The sequence below is a fragment of the Dermacentor silvarum genome, chromosome 1, assembly GCF_013339745.2.
Source record: "Dermacentor silvarum isolate Dsil-2018 chromosome 1, BIME_Dsil_1.4, whole genome shotgun sequence".
Classification (NCBI taxonomy): Eukaryota; Metazoa; Arthropoda; class Arachnida; order Ixodida; family Ixodidae; genus Dermacentor; species Dermacentor silvarum.
The window spans coordinates 162,175,356-162,194,696 of NC_051154.1; the positions used below are offsets into that span (position 1 = coordinate 162,175,356).

The 19,341-nt window shown below is 47.1% G+C and overlaps 1 protein-coding gene across 1 annotated transcript in view; it reads left to right on the forward strand.

The window, feature by feature from the left end:
* The window catches only part of LOC119433582 (uncharacterized), a 328,885-nt gene that overhangs the window by 234,809 nt on the left and 74,735 nt on the right, over positions 1-19,341 (forward strand). Inside the window, exon 3 of the mRNA XM_049672518.1 lies at positions 7,077-7,373. Within this exon, the coding sequence (XP_049528475.1) occupies positions 7,077-7,373 (297 nt within the window). The remainder of the gene's footprint in view (positions 1-7,076; positions 7,374-19,341) is intronic.

Consider the following 19,341-nt stretch of genomic DNA (forward strand, 5'->3'; position numbering starts at 1 on the left):
AATTTTATGTTACCCGTCATAAAGAAATATGGCGGGTGGTCACACCCAGAACAAATTATTTCAGGGAAAAGCTATCATACACAATGCCAATGCTTCTAAATAAGTATAATAATCTAGGCGTAGATGTCACGCAAATAACGGCCCAACAACTGAGAGACTTGTATGTGCAGGATTTTTAAGTTACTGGTTAAGTGTATACTTCCTCTCGGTTAGTATGTATATAAAGTGTGTTTATATGTTTGTGTATATGTATATACGGGTATATGCATGCATGTGTATATGTATATATATATATATATATATATATATATATATATATACACATAGATGTGCTCAGCGGCGTCTACTTGTTTCATCTTTTCACCATGAGAACTACACAAGCTACCTAAGTATTTTTTTGGATTTGGACACCAATGGCTCTGTATGCACACGCGTAGGTATGTGTATGTATTAGCGCGTATGTGGGTACTTGTAGGTATATATATATATATATATATATATATATATATATATATATATACTGTAGCAGCTTTTACTTGCAGCCTCCTCCACCGAGTTGATCGAAATAAATTATTATTATTATTATTATTATTACACGTCTTATATACGTGCGCTAGCACCTAGACCTCACGGTTGTTCCTGGGCACGATAAATAAATGATTATTATTATTATTATTATTATTATTATTATTATTATTATTATTATTATTATTATTATTATTATTATTATTATTATTATTATTATTATTATTATTATTATATTTTGACTACCTAGGTTTCTATAACGTGTACGTAAATCTAAGTACACGAGCATTTCAACAGCGGAGTTAATTAAGCCGAGCGTTAGTCCGTAACGTGCGAACAGATGTGGGCCGATAATGGCGGTAGTACAGAAAGTGTCCAAGCGCAATGGCGCATACCCCAGTAAACTATCGAAGCTGATCCTGGCTAAGCCTAGCTAAGCATGGTTGGGACTACTTAAGCTTAGTCAGTCATTGATAGCCAATCGATAATCGATCAATAATCAATAAAGTCCGGGAAATTCTGAGGATGACTTGGTAGTGCTTAGACTAGCCCAACTACGTGACCAATACCTTGCGATATCCAATCAATAGTCAATCAATAGCTAATCGATAATCGATCAATAATCAATAAATTTCGGAAAATGCTGGGGATGACTTGGTACGGCTTAGCCTAGCCCAAAAGCCAGGACTAGCTAGGTGCCCATCAGCTCCGCTGTCTCTAGCATTGCGCCTCCAGTGAAAGCTACGCAATTTTTTTTTTTTTTTTTTTTGCATTCCGCACTCATCAGAATGCAGCTTCTATAGCCAGGAATCGAACCCACGATCTCGTGCTCAAATCTTCGCGTCTAAAATTTTGGTGAATGATCAGCTCGAGCAAAAATAATCTGAGACCATTTGCAAAAACAACCCTAGAGTATACAGCCCTCTGAGGTCGCCTTTACATTAGTCGAGTATACGTCAATACTGTTGGCCTGTTTGGAAATATCCATAGTCACTCCTCAGTCTTACTCTCTGTATGCTAGACTACCTCTGGCTCATCCTCATCAGTATATACTCTAAGCTGCCAAAATAATCACCATAGGCAAGATTAACATCAAATACTTTTTTAAAAAATATATGCCATTTTGTTTTTGTGAGCGCAAACGTGGCCGTGTGACGCGTGAGTTGAGCGCTGAGCGTTCATCCTTTGCACAAGCAACACGACGTATGCCCTGGCTATAAAATAGCGAGCGGCGCGTTGCATGAGCAAGAAAGAACCATTCGGAAGTAAGCAAAGCAAGAGAAAGAGGCACGGCCATATACGTATATGACTCACGCAGGAATGGTTTCATCTCTTCGCTAATGAGTTCTGACATTCACAGTTCGCCCAAGTGGGTGGACTGTGCCATTTCTTGCACGGCGCATACAGGATACTCGAGTGCCATTGTACTTAATGGAGCAGACATTCGAAAAATAGGACGGCAGTATACCAAGAATCCGCGTTGCCAGTGCGCGTGCATGTTTGGCGCTAGCGGGTATCGACTGGTGCTGGAAAGCTCCCTCAGATATTGCTGGAACATGGAATAACCTAGAATATTGAGCTTAGCCTCCCCAGACTTCCTTATTGTGATAGCTGCCATTGCTTCTCCACTCTTTGCGGGGAATGGTGGTGTTCAAGAGCGCTGCAGAACACGATAATCGTGTATGAGGGCAATAATTCGCGTGCCGGGGTGTGAGTTTCCCCGTCAGCTAGGATAACACCGGCATTTCAGACAACATGTCGTTTCTCTAAGCCAAACGCTCATTTAGATGCATTGCGTCATGTGTTTTCGCTTGCAATGTCTGTGGAACGCAATAGTGGAGGCTCGTTTTCCGTTGCTTCGTCTGTACAGAGTCACTGAACGATTTGAATGTCTAAAATTGCAACAAATTTGACCCGTACAGTAATCTACCAATAAATTTGACTACAATTATAGCAGTGGATGCAGCGAGTAACAGGCAGATTCTATGCATCGCTGATGATTCTGGCGCTGTCATCGTATTTTGTGTAGATTGATAGACCACAGAACAGTGCATGATCTGCCTTGGTGGAGAGGCAGATCATACACTAGCTTTCATCTCGAGGTCAACGCAAACGCAAAGCCATGTTTGGAAAAGTACGCTGAGTATGAGTCGGACTACGTTCTATTGCGTTCAGTATGAGCCGTGGCCGGGGTGCTCTCCGGGTCGGCTTTATTTACGGCAGAACTCATCTCACGATGACTGTCAATAGTAATGCTATTAGCATTCGAGCAATGTAGCGTAACACCGTAGATAGACACAGCGGACGTCTGTCATCTCGTCTCTTCTGTCGTTGTCTATATCTGCGCTGCAATTCACCAATTAATTTTTCGCTGTTTACGGGGCATTTACGATGTTGCATTGGTATGCAGCTATGACACCAGCAACAGACAGTTTCCCCGGAGTTTCAGTTGGACTTAAACAAGAATATACATTCAGACGATGCCTTTGGTGCATGCTAGGTGAGGCGGGATGAAAGCACTCACCGGAACAGATGCAATTAAAGAACTTGCACATTACAAGATCAACTACACAGGTCTGATCTGATGGCCTACAAACTACCCCACCTCTTCCAAATTTATGGACATCGCTTATCATCTAGAAGTGAGATGTCATGGCCTGGAACGCCACCTGCATGTGCACCCTGTGGTTTGCTCAGTCCGCTGAATCAATGAAACCAGCACGACAGGGAGGCCGCATCGCTGCGGAAGAAAGATTCCAAAGACAAATCACCAGGAAGTAGGAAGGCTGACCAAGGGCTGTGTCTTTTCCCACTGCAGTTTTTCAACGCTTACTTGCCACAGGAAAAGTTTTAAAAAATTGAAATCTTCCTTTTCGCCGGTCACTTTTTTGATACGTGAGTAAACAACCGCAATATTCCTGCATGGTTAGTTAGCTGACAATTTGCGGTGTATACGTAGGATGCCATTCATGAGTAAAATTCCACACAGCAAAAACAGAATCGTGAATTGGCATTGATGATATCGTGATCCCTCAACCGTTCCGTAGAATTTCCATTCGTAATGATTTACTTTAGGATAGGAAGGAGGAACGACGGCAAAATAGATCTGCATTGAGCTCTTACCTGTCGCTTTGCATCCATATTACAATTTCAAATCATGCAATATCAATAGGCCAGGCAAGCTAGGTTTCTGCCGAGCTCTTGCAATTGGCATGCAGACGAAGAACAAGAAAAAAAAAGAAAGCTGGCTGCTTCAGCAAAAAAAAAAAAACTCTGCGAAGAAAACTCTGCACCGTTGATCCAGCATGGATGAATCGAACTTTGAACGGCTCGATTCCATGACCACTGTTTTACTGGCTGAATCAACAAGACCAACCAACTTCTGTTTGCTGGTGCCGATGGTTCAGTCGCGAATATAGGCTTGCAGGAACTACTGCTGTTGGCAGAGCGCATATATAGCTGATATTGGACTGCGATGTTGCATACATACATACATACATACATACATACATACATACATACATACATACATACATACATACATACATACATACATACATACATACATACATACATACATACATACATACATACATACATACATACATACATACATACATACATACATACATACATACATACATACATACATACATACATACATACATACACACTACATACATACATACATACATACATACATACATACATACATACATACATACATACATACATACATACATACATACATACATACATACATACATACATACATACATACATACATACATACATACATACATACATACATACATACATACATACATACATACATACATACATACATACATACATACATACATATGTTGCCCCATATGTGCTAACATATGGGGCAAAAACTTGAAGATTAACAAAGAAGCTCGAGAACAAGTTAAGGACCGTATAAAGAGCTATGGAACGAAAAATGTTGGGCCTAACGTTAAGAGACAGGGAGAGCGGTGTGGATCAGAGAGCAAATGAGGATAGCCGAAATCCTAATTGACATTAAGAGAAAACAAAAAATGGAGCTGGGCAGGCCATGTAATGCGTAGGATGGATAACCGGTTGGCCATTAGAGTTACAGAATGGATACCAAGAGAAGGGAAGCGCAGTCGAGGACGGCAGAAAACTAGGTGGGGTGATGAAGTTAAGAAATTTGCAGGCGCAAGTTGGAATCAGCTAGCGCAAGACAGGAGTAATTGGAGATCGCAGGGAGGAGGCCTTCGTCCGGCAGTAGACATAAATATAGGCTTATGATGATGATCGTGATGACATATATATATATATATATATATATATATATATATATAGAGAGAGAGAGAGAGAGAAGAGAGAGAGAGAAAGTTAACGTACTACGTGCTAAAAATGAAATCGATTTTTTTTTCTTTTCGTTACAAACCTAGGAAGCAAGCATACAATGAAGCCAGAGAAAGCATAGGGGAAATTAATTTCGATGTTGAATTAAAGGGTGTAGAAATAATAATGAAACGGTAAATTAAAGTTCACGAAAAGACAACTTGCTGCACGTGGTAGCCGGACCTACATTATGCGTGCGGCGCTTCACCAATTAGGCTACCTCTGAGGCCATCCTCCCATCCGCTTTCTTGGGTATTTGTGTATGTGTAAAGCTTAGCGCTGGGAGTTGTGTTATACAGCGCCTCTCACGGCGATGGCGGCGGAATGGGAACTTTCTTTCAAAGGCAGGCGTCACGTAGACGCCTGCGCCAACGAACGTCTTGCTCTGAGGCCTTTGAATAGATAACGTGCCGTATTGTTGCCTGTAGCATGAATAAATTGAAGCATTAACACTAAAACTTTATTGATTAGGATCTTTTCTTTAGCGAGACGGAATTGTATGCATTCTTAGGGTTCTTATTTTACGCATAGTTGAACGCGCCACAAGAACCGCAATGTTCGGTAAATTAATAGAACCAAAACGTCTAAACAAGCATGCTAGGCAGCTCTGTGTTTGCATAAATGATGAGCTTTTTGTTAGTTGCTTATAGCAGCCAATTTTACTGCTTGTTGATAGGTCACATAGTCCTCCACACAATGTTTTAAATAGGAAGGGCTGCCGAAAAACGGTGAATTTGTCGTTGTGCGTGTGTTAATTCTAGTTAATTGTTCTACATGTGGCTGTTTGTTTGTTTGTTTGTTTGTTTGTTTGTTTGTTTGTTTGTTTGTTTGTTTGTTTGTTTGTTTGTTTGTTTGTTTGTTTGTTTGTTTGTTTGTTTGTTTGTTGTTTGTTGTTTGTTTGTTGTTTGTTTGTTTGTTTGTTTGTTTGTTTGTTTGTTTGTTTGTTTGTTTGTTTGTTCAAATCACTCACGTAGTCCAGGTCGAAGCGCATTACACCGCCATATTCGTGTTGGTAGCTCAGTGCATGAGGAGCTTTGCAGGCTGACCAAGTATTTGCTAAGCATTTCACTTATAAAATAAGAATTTTATTATTGGCCAGTCACCCGCTAAGCATATGTTTCCTATCACAATCGGCTGTCTCTAGTTATCACGAACCACTCTAACCTACCAAACGCGTTCTAAATTCGGGCCCTGTCCCGTATTCCCGAGAGCAGGAGCCAGCCAACCGCGATGGCGAACATATTAAAAAAGGAGGCCGGCCAGTGACAAGTAATGTTTAGGTCAAGATAGAAAGAGAGAGAGAGAGAAACAGTCTGTCTGTCTCGATTGATTGATTGAGTGAGTGAGTGAGTGAGTGAGTGAGTGAGTGAGTGAGTGAGTGAGTGAGTGAGTGAGTGAGTGAGTGAGTGAGTGAGTGAGTGAGTGAGTGAGTGAGTGAGTGAGTGAGTGAGTGAGTGAGTGAGTGAGTGAGTGAGTGAGTGAGTGAGTGAGTGAGTGAGTGAGTGAGTGAGTGAGTGAGTGAGTGAGTGAGTGAGTGAGTGAGTGAGTGAGTGAGTGAGTGAGTGAGTGAGTGAGTGAGTGAGTGAGTGAGTGAGTGAGTGAGTGAGTGAGTGAGTGAGTGAGTGAGTGAGTGAGCGAGCGAGTGAGTGAGTGAGTGAGTGAGTTTAGTGAATCCAATATCTTCGGACCTATTCACAAAAATTATCTAATGCAAGCGCCGTACGCCATTGGCCATCGCTAGGGTCAGGGCCATGGTGATCGCGCAGTTATAAAGATGATGGCTATTATAAAGATGATGGCTATTATTGTTAGTGACGAGCACCCAAACCCTGGCAACTGAGAAAACGCTCTTATCTAAGAGAAGTGCTGTGCAGATAGGCCATCTTCAAGGAGCAAGAATTTGGCCATCTTTAACGAGACTGAACGCGGAATTAAGAATAGAGGCCCGCATTCACGAAAAAGCACTTGCTGGAACTTTTCATAAGAGAAGACGACAGCCAATCGTGGTGCCGTTCGCGTTATTAGCGACGGCGCAAGGGCTAATGGCAAGCAGCATTTACGAACGAAAAGTTTTGCGAATGCGGCCCCAGTTTCAAACCGCTAAAATACCTTGCTTCGTTGCAACTTCTGTATAAATGTCTTTTTTTTCCGCTTAGCTCGACCAGACAGCCGGCCAGCGGAGTGGAGCCTTGTCGTCGAAGCTCGAGTGAACGACGCCAATGGAATCGCGAACGGCAGCCGGGCACAACTCCTCGTCAGGCTGCTGTCGGAAGAACAACGATCCAAGGCGTGCACGTCCAGGCGAAAGATTTGCTTCGGCTTTGAAGACGGCCTCCGATTCGAATACTCGATCCATGAAATCGCCAGTGCCGGTACTGTGCTCGACCTCGTTAGGCCGCCAGCCACGCGAGCCCTCTGCCCGGACTTGGAACCGACGTACGTCGTCCGCCAAGGTCAGTGCCCTTTACACTAGCACGAGCAAGACTTTTTTAAAAATAACAAAAATACTTTGCCGGTCTCTAGGCACTGCCCCTTTAAACTTGAGCTCTGTTAGCCTTTCGCTCACCAGGCACGACGGTGCATAGAAATGGCTCAAGCGTATCTGGATATATAAGAGAGTATTAGACAGATCTTATGCACGCCCCAGAACCTTAGTTTTGTCAAAAAATATCGTTAGCAGCACTGCACGTGAGCAGAACCCATATTCTGCTTGGGTTCTTTTGTATACACGCACGACCCTCAATGTCCACTAAGGCTTTCCGTTGGCTTGTTAGCTGGCTAACACGTGTATACCCAAGTGTAAACAGCGTTTATAGAGTAAGTATCTATAAACGTTGAGTGGAAAGTATAAAAAGGAAATGCGTAATACCAGACCCTAACGCTCCCCTCTTAACAGCCCGATGCTGTTCTTGTACTCTTATCAACCCCCCCCCCCCCCCCCCCCACACACACACACGCGCGCGCACGCACACATTGTTTTCTTGCTTGAATAAACTTACTGGCTAACGCTGCTGCCGACTTGTTGCAGGGTGCTGCTGGAAAAAAATCGTTAACAGACAAAAGCATGTTTAACAAACTGGCTGCACTTCGGTACAGAGTAATGTCTATTTTGTATGTGTGTTTTTCTTCCACAATAGCGCGTGTTCTAGCGGTAATTATTCAAGTGGCTGGTCTACTTTAATAATCAGTCATGTTGCATATTAAATCATCTATGCGCAAATTGACACATTAGACGAATTGCACCCTTCAAGAAAGTTTTCTAGATACTGGCCTGTGCTAGTCGATGCTCACTCAATTTGGAACATATCTTAGCTCGGATGCTTGTTTAGAAAGGTTATATGTCCAAAAGTGCCGGCAAGTGTTCGTAACGAAACAAGAGTTTAACAGCACAATGTAAACTATTTATTTTAGGCGCAGAAACTGTTACTGACAGGATGAACTATAGGCAAATTAGCAAATTTCGGTATACGCATACATATGGCAAATCATAGTCAAATGATTCATTCTGCCCAAGAGATAAACTCTACCAGGTAGAATAAGGTGCCAACAATTGACATTGAGATGGGAAAAATATAAGTGACACTGGGGAGAGGGGCTGTTAGAGCCCGACGCTCAAAGTAGGGTTAAGGTTGGGACTCTCTGGTTGTACATGTTCAAATAAAACGCGCTGCTGAGCAACAAGAAAGCAGGCAAAGGTCCACGTGTCCTGTGTGTCCTTTCCGTGCTAACCTGGGGCCGTATTCACAAAGCTTTGCGTTCGTAAATACTGTTTGCCGTTGACTGGTGCATTCGCTAATTTAATGTCCAGCATGAGAATTGGCTGAATTTTTTTCTTACGAAAACACTTTTTTCTGCTTGACATTAAATTAGCAAAGGCGACCGGCCAACGGCAAACAGCACTTACTAACGCAAAGCTTTGTGAATTCGGCCCCAGGTTAGCACGGAAAGGACACACAGGACACGTGGACCTTTGCCTGTGCTCAGCAGCGCGTTTTGATTGAACATGTACAACCAACATGGAGGAAGGAAACAAAACAGGAGAGGCCCTGACGTCACTTTTTTGAAGCCGGAAGTGTAGCCATGTTGGTGTGCCACCTCTATTTGCGCCTCCAATCAGGGGTTCTGCAGCTCGCCGGAGCAGATGGGCGCGAACATTGAACTTGCATTGTTACGAGCCGCCGGAAGTGTGTGCTCCTGACGCGCGTCAAAACAAAGCATACAAAACTTCTTTAGCAGTTTTAGGGAAGCAGACGAGCTCCTGTGTTTTTCCGTGGCACGTTGAAGAAGACAACGAAGACCCGCGTCGGGATTGCTTGAGTGTATCTGTTGCTGGCCGACACTCACACTCACAGACCCAAAACACACATTTAAAGCTTACACGCCACACTCCAAAGTCAGCTTTTCTCGCGAACAAAAGGTGCTGCGGGGAAGACATCGGCGGAAAAAATCTTATCTCACTTTTCAGATACCGAGAGCAGCAGCGAAAGCTTCAGGAGCGCGGTTTCCATGGCAACGTTGACATTTGGGGTACCCGTCCCAGTGCTCCTTTGCGAAAAACAGCACGTGACTTCCGCCACACCTTCTCCAATACGTTCGTGCTGGCCAGGGCCTCTCCTGGGGTTTCCTTCCTCCATGACAACCAACGAGCCCCAACCTTATCCCTTCTTTTAGCGTCGGGCTCTAACAGCTCCCCCCCCCCCCCCCCCCCCCACCCAGTGTCACTTATTTTTTCCCATCTCAATGTGGATAGGTGAGGCGCAAACTCGTAAAGGCTCATGGGAAACGTCGTCTGCTCGGCACTTCCGGTTCAACCACTGACGGTTCCGGCGCGCGATTTTCCGTTCGCGGGGCCGGTCGCGCTTGCTGTCTGTGCACTTTCATCACAAGGTATCGCCCACGCTGCAAATATCTAGAGCCTGTGACGGACGCATCGATGATTGACCATTATATCTGAGCATAGGCAGTCATTTAAAATATTTGTTTTCTAGCCGAATCGACCGAACACGTGAATTAGGTATGCGTGCTGTCGCAGTCGCGGGCTTATTGAATAACGAGCCGCACTTTCTTGTTCTCAAAAGAATTCTGTTCAGATCAACCATGTGAGTGATCTTGTAACACTTCAATCGTGAATATCAGAATTGTGCTAGAGCCCGTGGTATACACTAACGTGTTTGCCTTTCTTAGTCCTTGATAAATCGCGTTGAGCAAGCGCGCACAGCTAAGAATCTTGACTTTCCTTTAAAAAAAAAAAAACCTTCCACACGTTTAGCTTTACGAAATTTTATACCACTGATAACGTAGATGCGTGGATAAGTTGGTATGACATACTAGGAATTTTATATAATTTTACAGCGAACCTTTATAGGTTTTGCGACCTTTATCATGCATGTGTTGTTTTCTAAAATAACTTGCTGTCCACGTTACTGATAATATTTCGTGGAACATGCTTAATAACCAAACGTTAACCACGCGGTCGACATGGTTTAACGATGTTTTAACGTAGTATGCCTTTCTGCAACTTCACCAAAACATTTGTTATAAAAGTATAGAGAAATTTATAACACATTTTAACGCGATCAAAGCTGCAGTATACCTCTTGTGTTTGGGACACTTTGTGATAGTTATGTAAGATATGGAACGTGAGGTATGCTAGAAGCGTTCGTCGACTGCGGTTGACTTCTGCCCACGCTAGAGTCTGTCTTAATATGCTTTCGACGTCTCTTTATAAGTAATATTGCAGCTTTGTGATCGTTAGGCTAGTGTTTCTCGTCTTGTGCACCATTCACAAAATGTACGAGAAAAATTACGGTCCACGCCTTCTAAATCATCCCACTACACCTTGCTCATCTTGCATCGAGCACTAAATTAAGGTCGCTATACTATTGACACGCATACATGTTTATCTTTCACCGGTGGCCGCTTTCCACCGGCTAACAAACAGAGAAAGGAATTCAACAAGAGGGGACAGTCCCATAGGGCCCAGCGGCCGAATTGACTGCAGCGTGCCAAGCGGTCGGTGTCGATCACTTACATCACTTCCGGTTTTGGGCGCGCGTATTTTGAACGCGAGCTAGCACGCCGGCTGCGCCCCCCCCCCCCTCTTTTTTTTTGTGCTCTTAGTGCAGAATCAGTTTATTATTTAGTAAAAATGATTGCGAACGATCTCGTAAAGTCTCATCGAATCTGTGCCACGTGCAATTTCACAAAGTAGACGCAAGACCTTTTGTGCAATGCGGAAATATTTATTTTGCTCTATATAAAAGCTCGTTCCGCGCTTTTTGTGCATTCATCCAACGTTGTGACACCAGCAGATAAGGCAGTAGTTCCTGTATGAAGCTCCACCGGTCGGCACCAGCTGAAAAAAAAAAAGTAAATTACAAGCATGTTACATTTGCAAGCACGTAACAGCATGTTACAAGCGTGAGTCATTTTGGTATTTAAACATAGGAATACTGCGTGTAGAGGCTAAACGTGCGAAAGCGGTGAATGGGCGGCATTACAAACAAAAGCAATTCGCTTTTACATACATGGTGTAGAAAATACCCGAATCATCCCACACATATATGAAACATCTGATTTCCAAGCGTTCCCCCATTTCCGGGCATTATTTCCTGCACTTTGGCAGCACAAATACACGAGTGACTTCGCGTTTCCAAAACTTGGCCTCGGGCGACGCGACGGTACGCTACATACATAGAGACATAGGCACTAAGAGCAAAAAAAAAAAAAAGTAAATTAGAAGCATGTTACATTTGCAAGCACGTAACAGCATGTTACAAGCATGAGTCATTTTGGTATTTAGACATAGGAATACTGCGTGTAGAGGCAAAACGACACTCAAGACAAATGCGTGGGTGCAATGCCTTTTTTCAGTCCTTTAGAAGACGTAATTTTCGAATTACAAGTTTCTGATATGTTCGTCGTTCGCGCGTTCTGCCGGCGCCAGCAGCACACCCCATGTTATCACTCTTGGCAATCGCCCATCGCGTTTTCAACAGGCGTGAGTACCGAAAGAAGGTATATGTTGTTGCGGAGCCACAAAAAACGTCACAGACTTGTCCCTCTAAGATTCATTACACGCCAAACTAACTTTATCACCACGGCCGAGCTGCTTATGGCAAACTGCGTCACAGCGCGCTGTGCGGCCAGCGTGCCTCAAAAGTACCCCAGAAAGCAACGAAATTACTTTTCAGTAATGTCTGGCGTCAGAGAAAGCGGCACAAATTTCTCCTAGCAAGATGCACTAGACTACACACCACGCCCGAGTTCTCGCTAACTGCGACACGGCGCCCTGTGCGGCCAGTGTGGCTCAAAAACCGAAATAAGTTACAATAGTCCCATACGAAGCGTCGGAAACATTTCTCAGTACGATTCATTAGCTCAAATTAACTGCGCCAGGATGGCCGAGCTGTTTTTCGCTAACTGCGTCTTAAGTCGGTCCCGTGCCGTAAGCCTAATTGCGCCGTAGACTGTGAAACAAGATTTCTCACCTTGCCGTAGTTCAATGGTGTCTTGTCCCAGTGCAGAAGGAACGCAAGAATACGCCGAGAGCCCAATAAACCAGGTTACATTTAAAAAAGAAAAAAAGAAGGAGACAGACGGGTCGCCGCGCGCGAGCGCTCAAACGCGCGCGCAGCCATCCTCGCTGGCTTCGGGGGAGTGTCTGGCGGATGACGCATGCATCTGACGCGTCATTGACCTGTGGCTAGGTAAGGCAAGGAAAATAAGACGCAAAGCTTAAGTTCATTTATACGCAAAACGTTTTAGTTTTCGCGGCAAAGAATTAAAATAACAAATCAATGCCTGTTAACTTAAGTTCACTTTTTTTTTTTTCGATGCTCGCGGCAGCTAACGTTCGGTGTCAAAAGTATAGCGTGACGTATGGTGACATGTTTCCTGTTGCCAGTGTTTGCCGAGTGTCCCCTCTTGTTGAATTTCTTTCTCTATGTGACAAATGTTAAACGCTATCGCTCGGCGCAGGACGCGCCTGTATCGGAAGTTTCTAGAACGTTATCAACGCTTCTTTCCGTTGCACGTTTTCACCGACGCTTATGTTATCTGATTGTATGATCGACGCGAATTGTCTAGAACTTTCTGGAAGACACTGCGGGTACCAGGGATTAATCTGGAACATTCGATGACTCATGTATAAAAGCCGGCGCGTTTCACCGCAGATCAGATTTTCGACGATCGCCGACTGCGTTCGCCTCTATCGTTGTGCTTTGATTGTAGCTTGCTTTTGTGGACACAGGTTCGCCCAATAAAGAATCGCTTTCGTCATACACAGTTTTACGACTGTTTTCGTCAGCGTCACTACTACGTGACATCTGGTGGAGGCGCTTTTGTGTCCATGCAGCGGACGCCCCCGAAAAGCCGTGATCCAAGCCCGAACCCCGAAGAGAGTACCAACGTTGTCCCGGAGCATCGAGCTAGCCTCAGGCTACAACACCAACCCCCGGAGTACGGACTTCTTCCCGAGAAGACCAGGAAGTGCACGGCCACGACGACCGCATCAACCATGACAGCCTCAGTGCCGCTTACACCGGTCGTGTTACAGCACCCCCGGGAGCCACCGACGTTCCGCGGATCAACATTTGAGGATCCGGAAAGCTGGCTGGAGACGTATGAAAAGGTCGCTGTATTTAACAACCGGAACAGCGACGACAAGCTGCGTCACGTCTTCTTCTCATTGGAAGATGCTGCCAGGACGTGGTTCGAGAATCGGGAGTCGACCTTAACATGGGACCTGTTCCGCCACGGATTCCTGCAGACCTTTACAAGCGTTGTGCGCAAGGAAAGGGCCGAAGTTCTCCTAGAAGCCCGGGCACAGCTCCCCAACGAGAACGTCACGATTTTCACGGAGGAGATGACTCGCTTGTTCAAGCACGCCGACCCCGACATGCCAGAAGAGAAAAAAAGTTCGCTTCTTGATGAGGGGTGTCAAGCAAGAGCTCTTCGCGGGATTGATACGCAACCCGCCCAAGACTGTTGCTGAATTTATTTCCGAAGCCACAACCATTGAGAAGACGCTCGACATGCGGACAAGGCAATATAACCGCCGAACGCTGGCCGCCAACAACATCGACGTTCAAGCACTTGGCAGCGACGACCTGCGCGAGACCATCAGAGCGATCATTCGCGAGGAACTGCAGAAGTTCTTCCCCAAGTCACAGCCTCAAGTGGCATCTATCGCCGACATCGTCAAAGAAGTTCAGCGCTCATTTCCAGTTCCCGCTGTGCAGCCGCAATCGCTGCAACCCCAGCCGGAAGCGCTGACCTACGCCGCCGTCGCCCGTCGTCAAGGCCCCCCTCCGCGCTCGCGCCAGGGCCCCGTAACGCCGCAGTTCCGACGTCCACCACCACCGCCGCCAGCACGCCCGTCCGTCGTCCAGCGCAGCTACCCGAGAAAGACGGACATTTGGCGCGCCCCCGACCACCGCCCGCTCTGCTATCACTGCGGGGAAGCTGGTCATGTCTACCGCCGATGCCCATACCGCGAGATGGGCCTACGAGGGTTCGCCGTCAACGAGCCACGGCCACAGCTTGGCGAGCGGCCACGTGACATCGCCGACTACCTCGCCGGAGCCCAGTGGCAACCACGACGACCCTCACGCTAGCCGTCACCAGGACGCTACCTGTCACCGCAGCGCCGACCATACACTGGCCCAGCCAGGGGCTGGTCCGTGAGCCCCTATCCGGGAAACTAAAAGCAGCAACCGATGGAGGTGCGGTTGCTGTACGACACAATGCCGAAGATCCTCCGCCGCCATCGAAGAATATTCGAGAATCATCACGACGAGATATCGGCACGCCGCCTGGAAAGAGCCTTCACGACAACAGTTCGCCGCCGAAAGAAGACCTGCCGACGCGACGTAGCAGCAGCGGAGCAAGCCGACGCAGCCGTGATCCGACGCCACGACTTAACCGCAACGCCAAACGGCGGTCTACCGACCTAGACGTGCTAATCGATGGTCAAAACGTCACCGCTCTCGTCGACACTGGAGCCGACTATTCCGTCTTCAGTGGCCCGTTCGCCGCCAAGTTGAAGAAGGTGAACACGGCCTGGCAAGGACCCGATATCCGGACAGCGGGAGGCCACCTAATAACGCCGGCTGGAATCTGCACAGCACGAGTCACGGTTAACAACCGCACTTACCCAGCGAGCATCGTAATCCTGCAGCAATGCTCCAGGGATGTCATACTAGGCATGGACTTTCTAAACCAACACGGTGCAGTCATCGACTTAAGGTCCAAGTCGATAACGCTTTCAACGCACAAAGCGATACCACCGGATAAAAACATCAGTTACCATGCCTTAAATGTGCTTGAAGAACAAGTCGCAGTTCCGCCTCGCTCCAGCGTAATGATTTCCGTCGGTACCGAAGTGCCTGCAGACATGGAGGGCATCGTCGAGGGCGATCATCACTTACTGCTCGACCGTGAAATTTGCGTCGCTAGAGGCATAGCTCAGCTACGTGAAGGGAAAGCAAGAGTGATGCTCACGAACTTCAGCTACGAATGCAAGCACATTAACAAAGGCACCACGGTCGCCTACATCGACGAAATAGTACAAGCCAGCAGTGCTTTCGCCTTCACGGATTCCAGCGCACCTGCAACGACGACTGTGTAGTACCTGAACCAGCTTTTGACGTCAATCAGAACCTTCCCATGCATAAGAAAGAACAGCTAAAAGCCCTGCTCCTGCGGTACAAGGACTGCTTCCCGTCGTCATCAAAAATTCGACAAACCCCTGTCGCCAAGCACCGCATCATAACCGACGAATATGCCCGCCCACTCCGTCAGAGCCCGTACCGAGTCTCGGCGCGTGAACGCGAGGCCATAAGGCAGCAAGTCGACGAAATGCTACGGGACGACATCATCTAGCCGTCCAAGAGTCCGTGGGCGTCCCCCTGGTGTTAGTAAAGAAGAAGGATTTAATTAACGTCAAGTTTCTGCGTCGATTATCGTCACCTCAATAAAATCACGAAGAAGGACGTATACCCTCTCCCACTATTGACGACGCCTTGGATCGACTCTACAACGCAAAGTTTTTCGTCAATGGACCTCAAAACCGGCTACTGGCAAGTCGAAGTCGACGAGAGGGACCGGGAGAAGACTGCCTTTTTAACACCAGACGGACTGTTCTAGTTCGAGGTCATGCCGTTTGGTCTTTGCTCGTAGCCTGCCACTTTTCAACGCGTCATGGATACAGTACTGGCAGGCTTGAAGTGGCAGACTTGCCTCGTCTATTTGGACGACGTCGTTGTGTTTGCCTCAAGCTTCGAGGAACGCCTCCGGCGCCTTGAAACATTTCTTCAAGCAATCAAGACCTCCGGACTCGCATTGAAGCCAGAAAAGTGCCGCTTCGCATACGAGGAGCTCTTGTTCTTGGGCCACGTCATAAACAAGTCTGGAGTGTGCCCTGACCCACAGAAAACGGTGGCCATCACTGACTTTCCTCCGCCCGCCGACAAGAAGGCAGTGCGTAGATTTCTTGGACTGTGCGCCTATTACAGGCGCTTCGTCAAATACTTTTCACGGATCGCCGAGCCGCTGACGTACCTCACGAAGGCTGACGCCGAGTTCAAGTGGGAGACGCCGCAAGTCGAAGCATTTGAAGAACTGAAGCGACACCTGCAATCACCGCCAATACTTGCGCATTTCGACCAAAACGCCGATACCGAAGTCCACACCAACGCAAGCAGCGTAGGACTCGGCGCCATGCTTGTGCAGAGGACTGACGGACTAGAAAGGGTTGTAAGTTACGCTAGCCGGTCGCTATCGAAGGCGGAAGCAAATTATTCCACAACAGAAAAGGAGTGCCTCGCCATCATCTGGGCTACATCAAAGTTTCGCCCCTACCTCTATGGCAGGCCCTTCAAAGTTGTGAGCGACCACCACGCCTTGTGTTGGCTAGCTAACTTGAAGGATCCTTCAGGTCGTCTCGCACGATGGAGTCTGAGGCTTCAAGCATTCGACATCACCGTCGTTTACAAGTCCGGGCGAAAGCACTCAGACGCCAACTGCTTGTCTTGCGCCCCCGTCGAACCGCCGCCACAGGACGACCAGGATGACGATACTTTCTTGGGACCCATCAATGCCGATGAATTTGCCTAAAAACAGCAAGCCGACCTGGAACTAAGAAGCCTTGTAGACTACCTGAAAGGCAAGACCGTCATTGTGCCCAAGGTGTTCAGGCGAGGATTGGCGTCGTTTTTCTTGCAAAACGACATTCTTTTAAAGACGAACTTCTCACCTCTTGGAGCCAACTACCTCCTCGTGGTACCCTCAGCATTGCGTCCATAGGTTCTGCAAGCTCTCCATGACGACTCAACGGCTGAACACCTCGGTTTTTCCCGCACGCACGCGAGGATACAAGAAAAATACTACTGGCCTCGCCTCTCTGCCGACGTCGCCCATTACGTAAGGACATGCCGAGACTGTCAGCGACGGAAAACACCGCCGAAAAGGCCAGCCGGTCTTCTACAGCCAATCGAACCACCTCGCCGACCGTTCCAGCAGATCGGGATGGACTTATTGGGGCCTTTTCCGACGTCGACGTCCGGGAATAAATGTATCGTCGTAGATACGGACTACCTCACCCGCTACGCCGAAATAAAAGCCTTGCCCAAAGGCAGTGCCGCCCAGGTAGCCCGATTCTTCGTTGAGAACATCCTCCTGCGTCACGGTGCCCCAGAAGTCCTCATCACCGACCGAGGTACAGCCTTTATAGCAGAACTAACTCAGGCCATCCTGCGATACAGCCAGATAAGCCATCGCCGGACCACCGCCTACCACCCGCAGACGAATGGCCTCACCGAGCGCCTAAATAAGATCATAGCTGGCATGATGGCAATGTACGTCGACGCCGAACACAAGACGTGGGATGCCATCCTTCCGTACGTGACCTTCGCATACAACACGGCCGTGCAAGAAACGACGCACATGGCGCCGTTCCACCTGGTCTACGATAGGAACCCGGCAACGACGCTTGACGCCATGCTACCGGACGTCAGCGACGAAGAAAACCTCGACGTTGCCACCTATTTGCAGCGTGCCGAAGAAGGTCGACAGCTCGCCCGCCTGCGCATCAAGAACCAGCAGAGGACCGACAGCCGACACTACAATCTTCGACGCCGCTACGTCGAGTACCAGCCCGGCTACCGTGTTTGGGTCTGGACTCCGATACGCCGACGAGGACTTAGCGAGAAACTGTTACGTCGCTATTTCGGACCATATAAGATCATCCGACGTGCGCCTCTGGACTATGAGATCGTGCCAGACGGCATTTCGCAATCACAGCGGCGCCGCGCACGACCTGAAGTCATCCACGTGGTGCGTCTTAAGCCTTTGTACGCCCGCTGACGAACTTGGGTACTTTGTTACTTTTTTTTGTTGTTTTATTACGCGTGGTTTTGTTTTCGCTTTCATATTCCTTTGTAGCATCGGGACGATGGTTTTAAGGGGAGGGTATTGACACTTATACATGTTTATCTTTCACCGGTGACCGCTTAACCACCGGCTAACAAATGTTAAACGTTATCGCTCGGCGCAGGACGCGCCTGTATCGGAAGTTTCTAGAACGTTATCGATGCTTCTTTCCGTTGCATGTTTTCACCGACGCTTATGTTATCTGATTGTATGACCGACGCGAATTGTCTAGAACTTTCTGGAAGACACTGCGGGTACCAGGGATTAATCTGGAACATTCGATGACTCGTGTATAAAAGCTGGCGCGTTTCACCGCAGATCAAATTTTCGACGATCGCCGACTGTGTTCGCCGCTATCGTTGTGCTTTGATTGTAGCTTGCTTTTGTGGGCACAGGTTCGCCCAATAAAGAATCAGTTTCGTCATACAGTTTTACGACTGTTTTCGTCAGCGTCACTACTACGTGACACTATGCAAGGTATTCGTTTAAATGTGGTTCCAAGACATTCGTGCCAAGAAAAAGCTATGGATTGGAACCGCCTGCCGCCTCTAACGCCTCCACTACTAAACCGTGCATGTTTGATCAAATCAGCCTAGTGAAAATTAGATGTAATAAGTAAAAAAAAATCGGATCCCTATTCCACTACTGTGCAGATGGATCGAAGCCAGCGAAACTGTGGTGGGTTCTGTCGTTGGCACGAACAGAATTAACTTGAGAACAAGAAAGTTCAAGATAAACCCGCGACTGCGACAGCACGCATACCTAATTCACGTGTTCGGTCGATTCGGCTAGAAAAAATATTTTAAATGACTGCCTATGCTCAAATTTAATGGTCAGTCATCGATGCGATCGTCACGGGCTCTAGATATTTGCAGCGTGGGCGATACCTTGATGAAAGTGCACAGAGAGCAAGCGCGACCAGCCCCGCGAACAGAGAATCGTGTGCCAAAACCGTAAGCGGTTGAACCGGAAGCGCCGAGCAGGCGACGT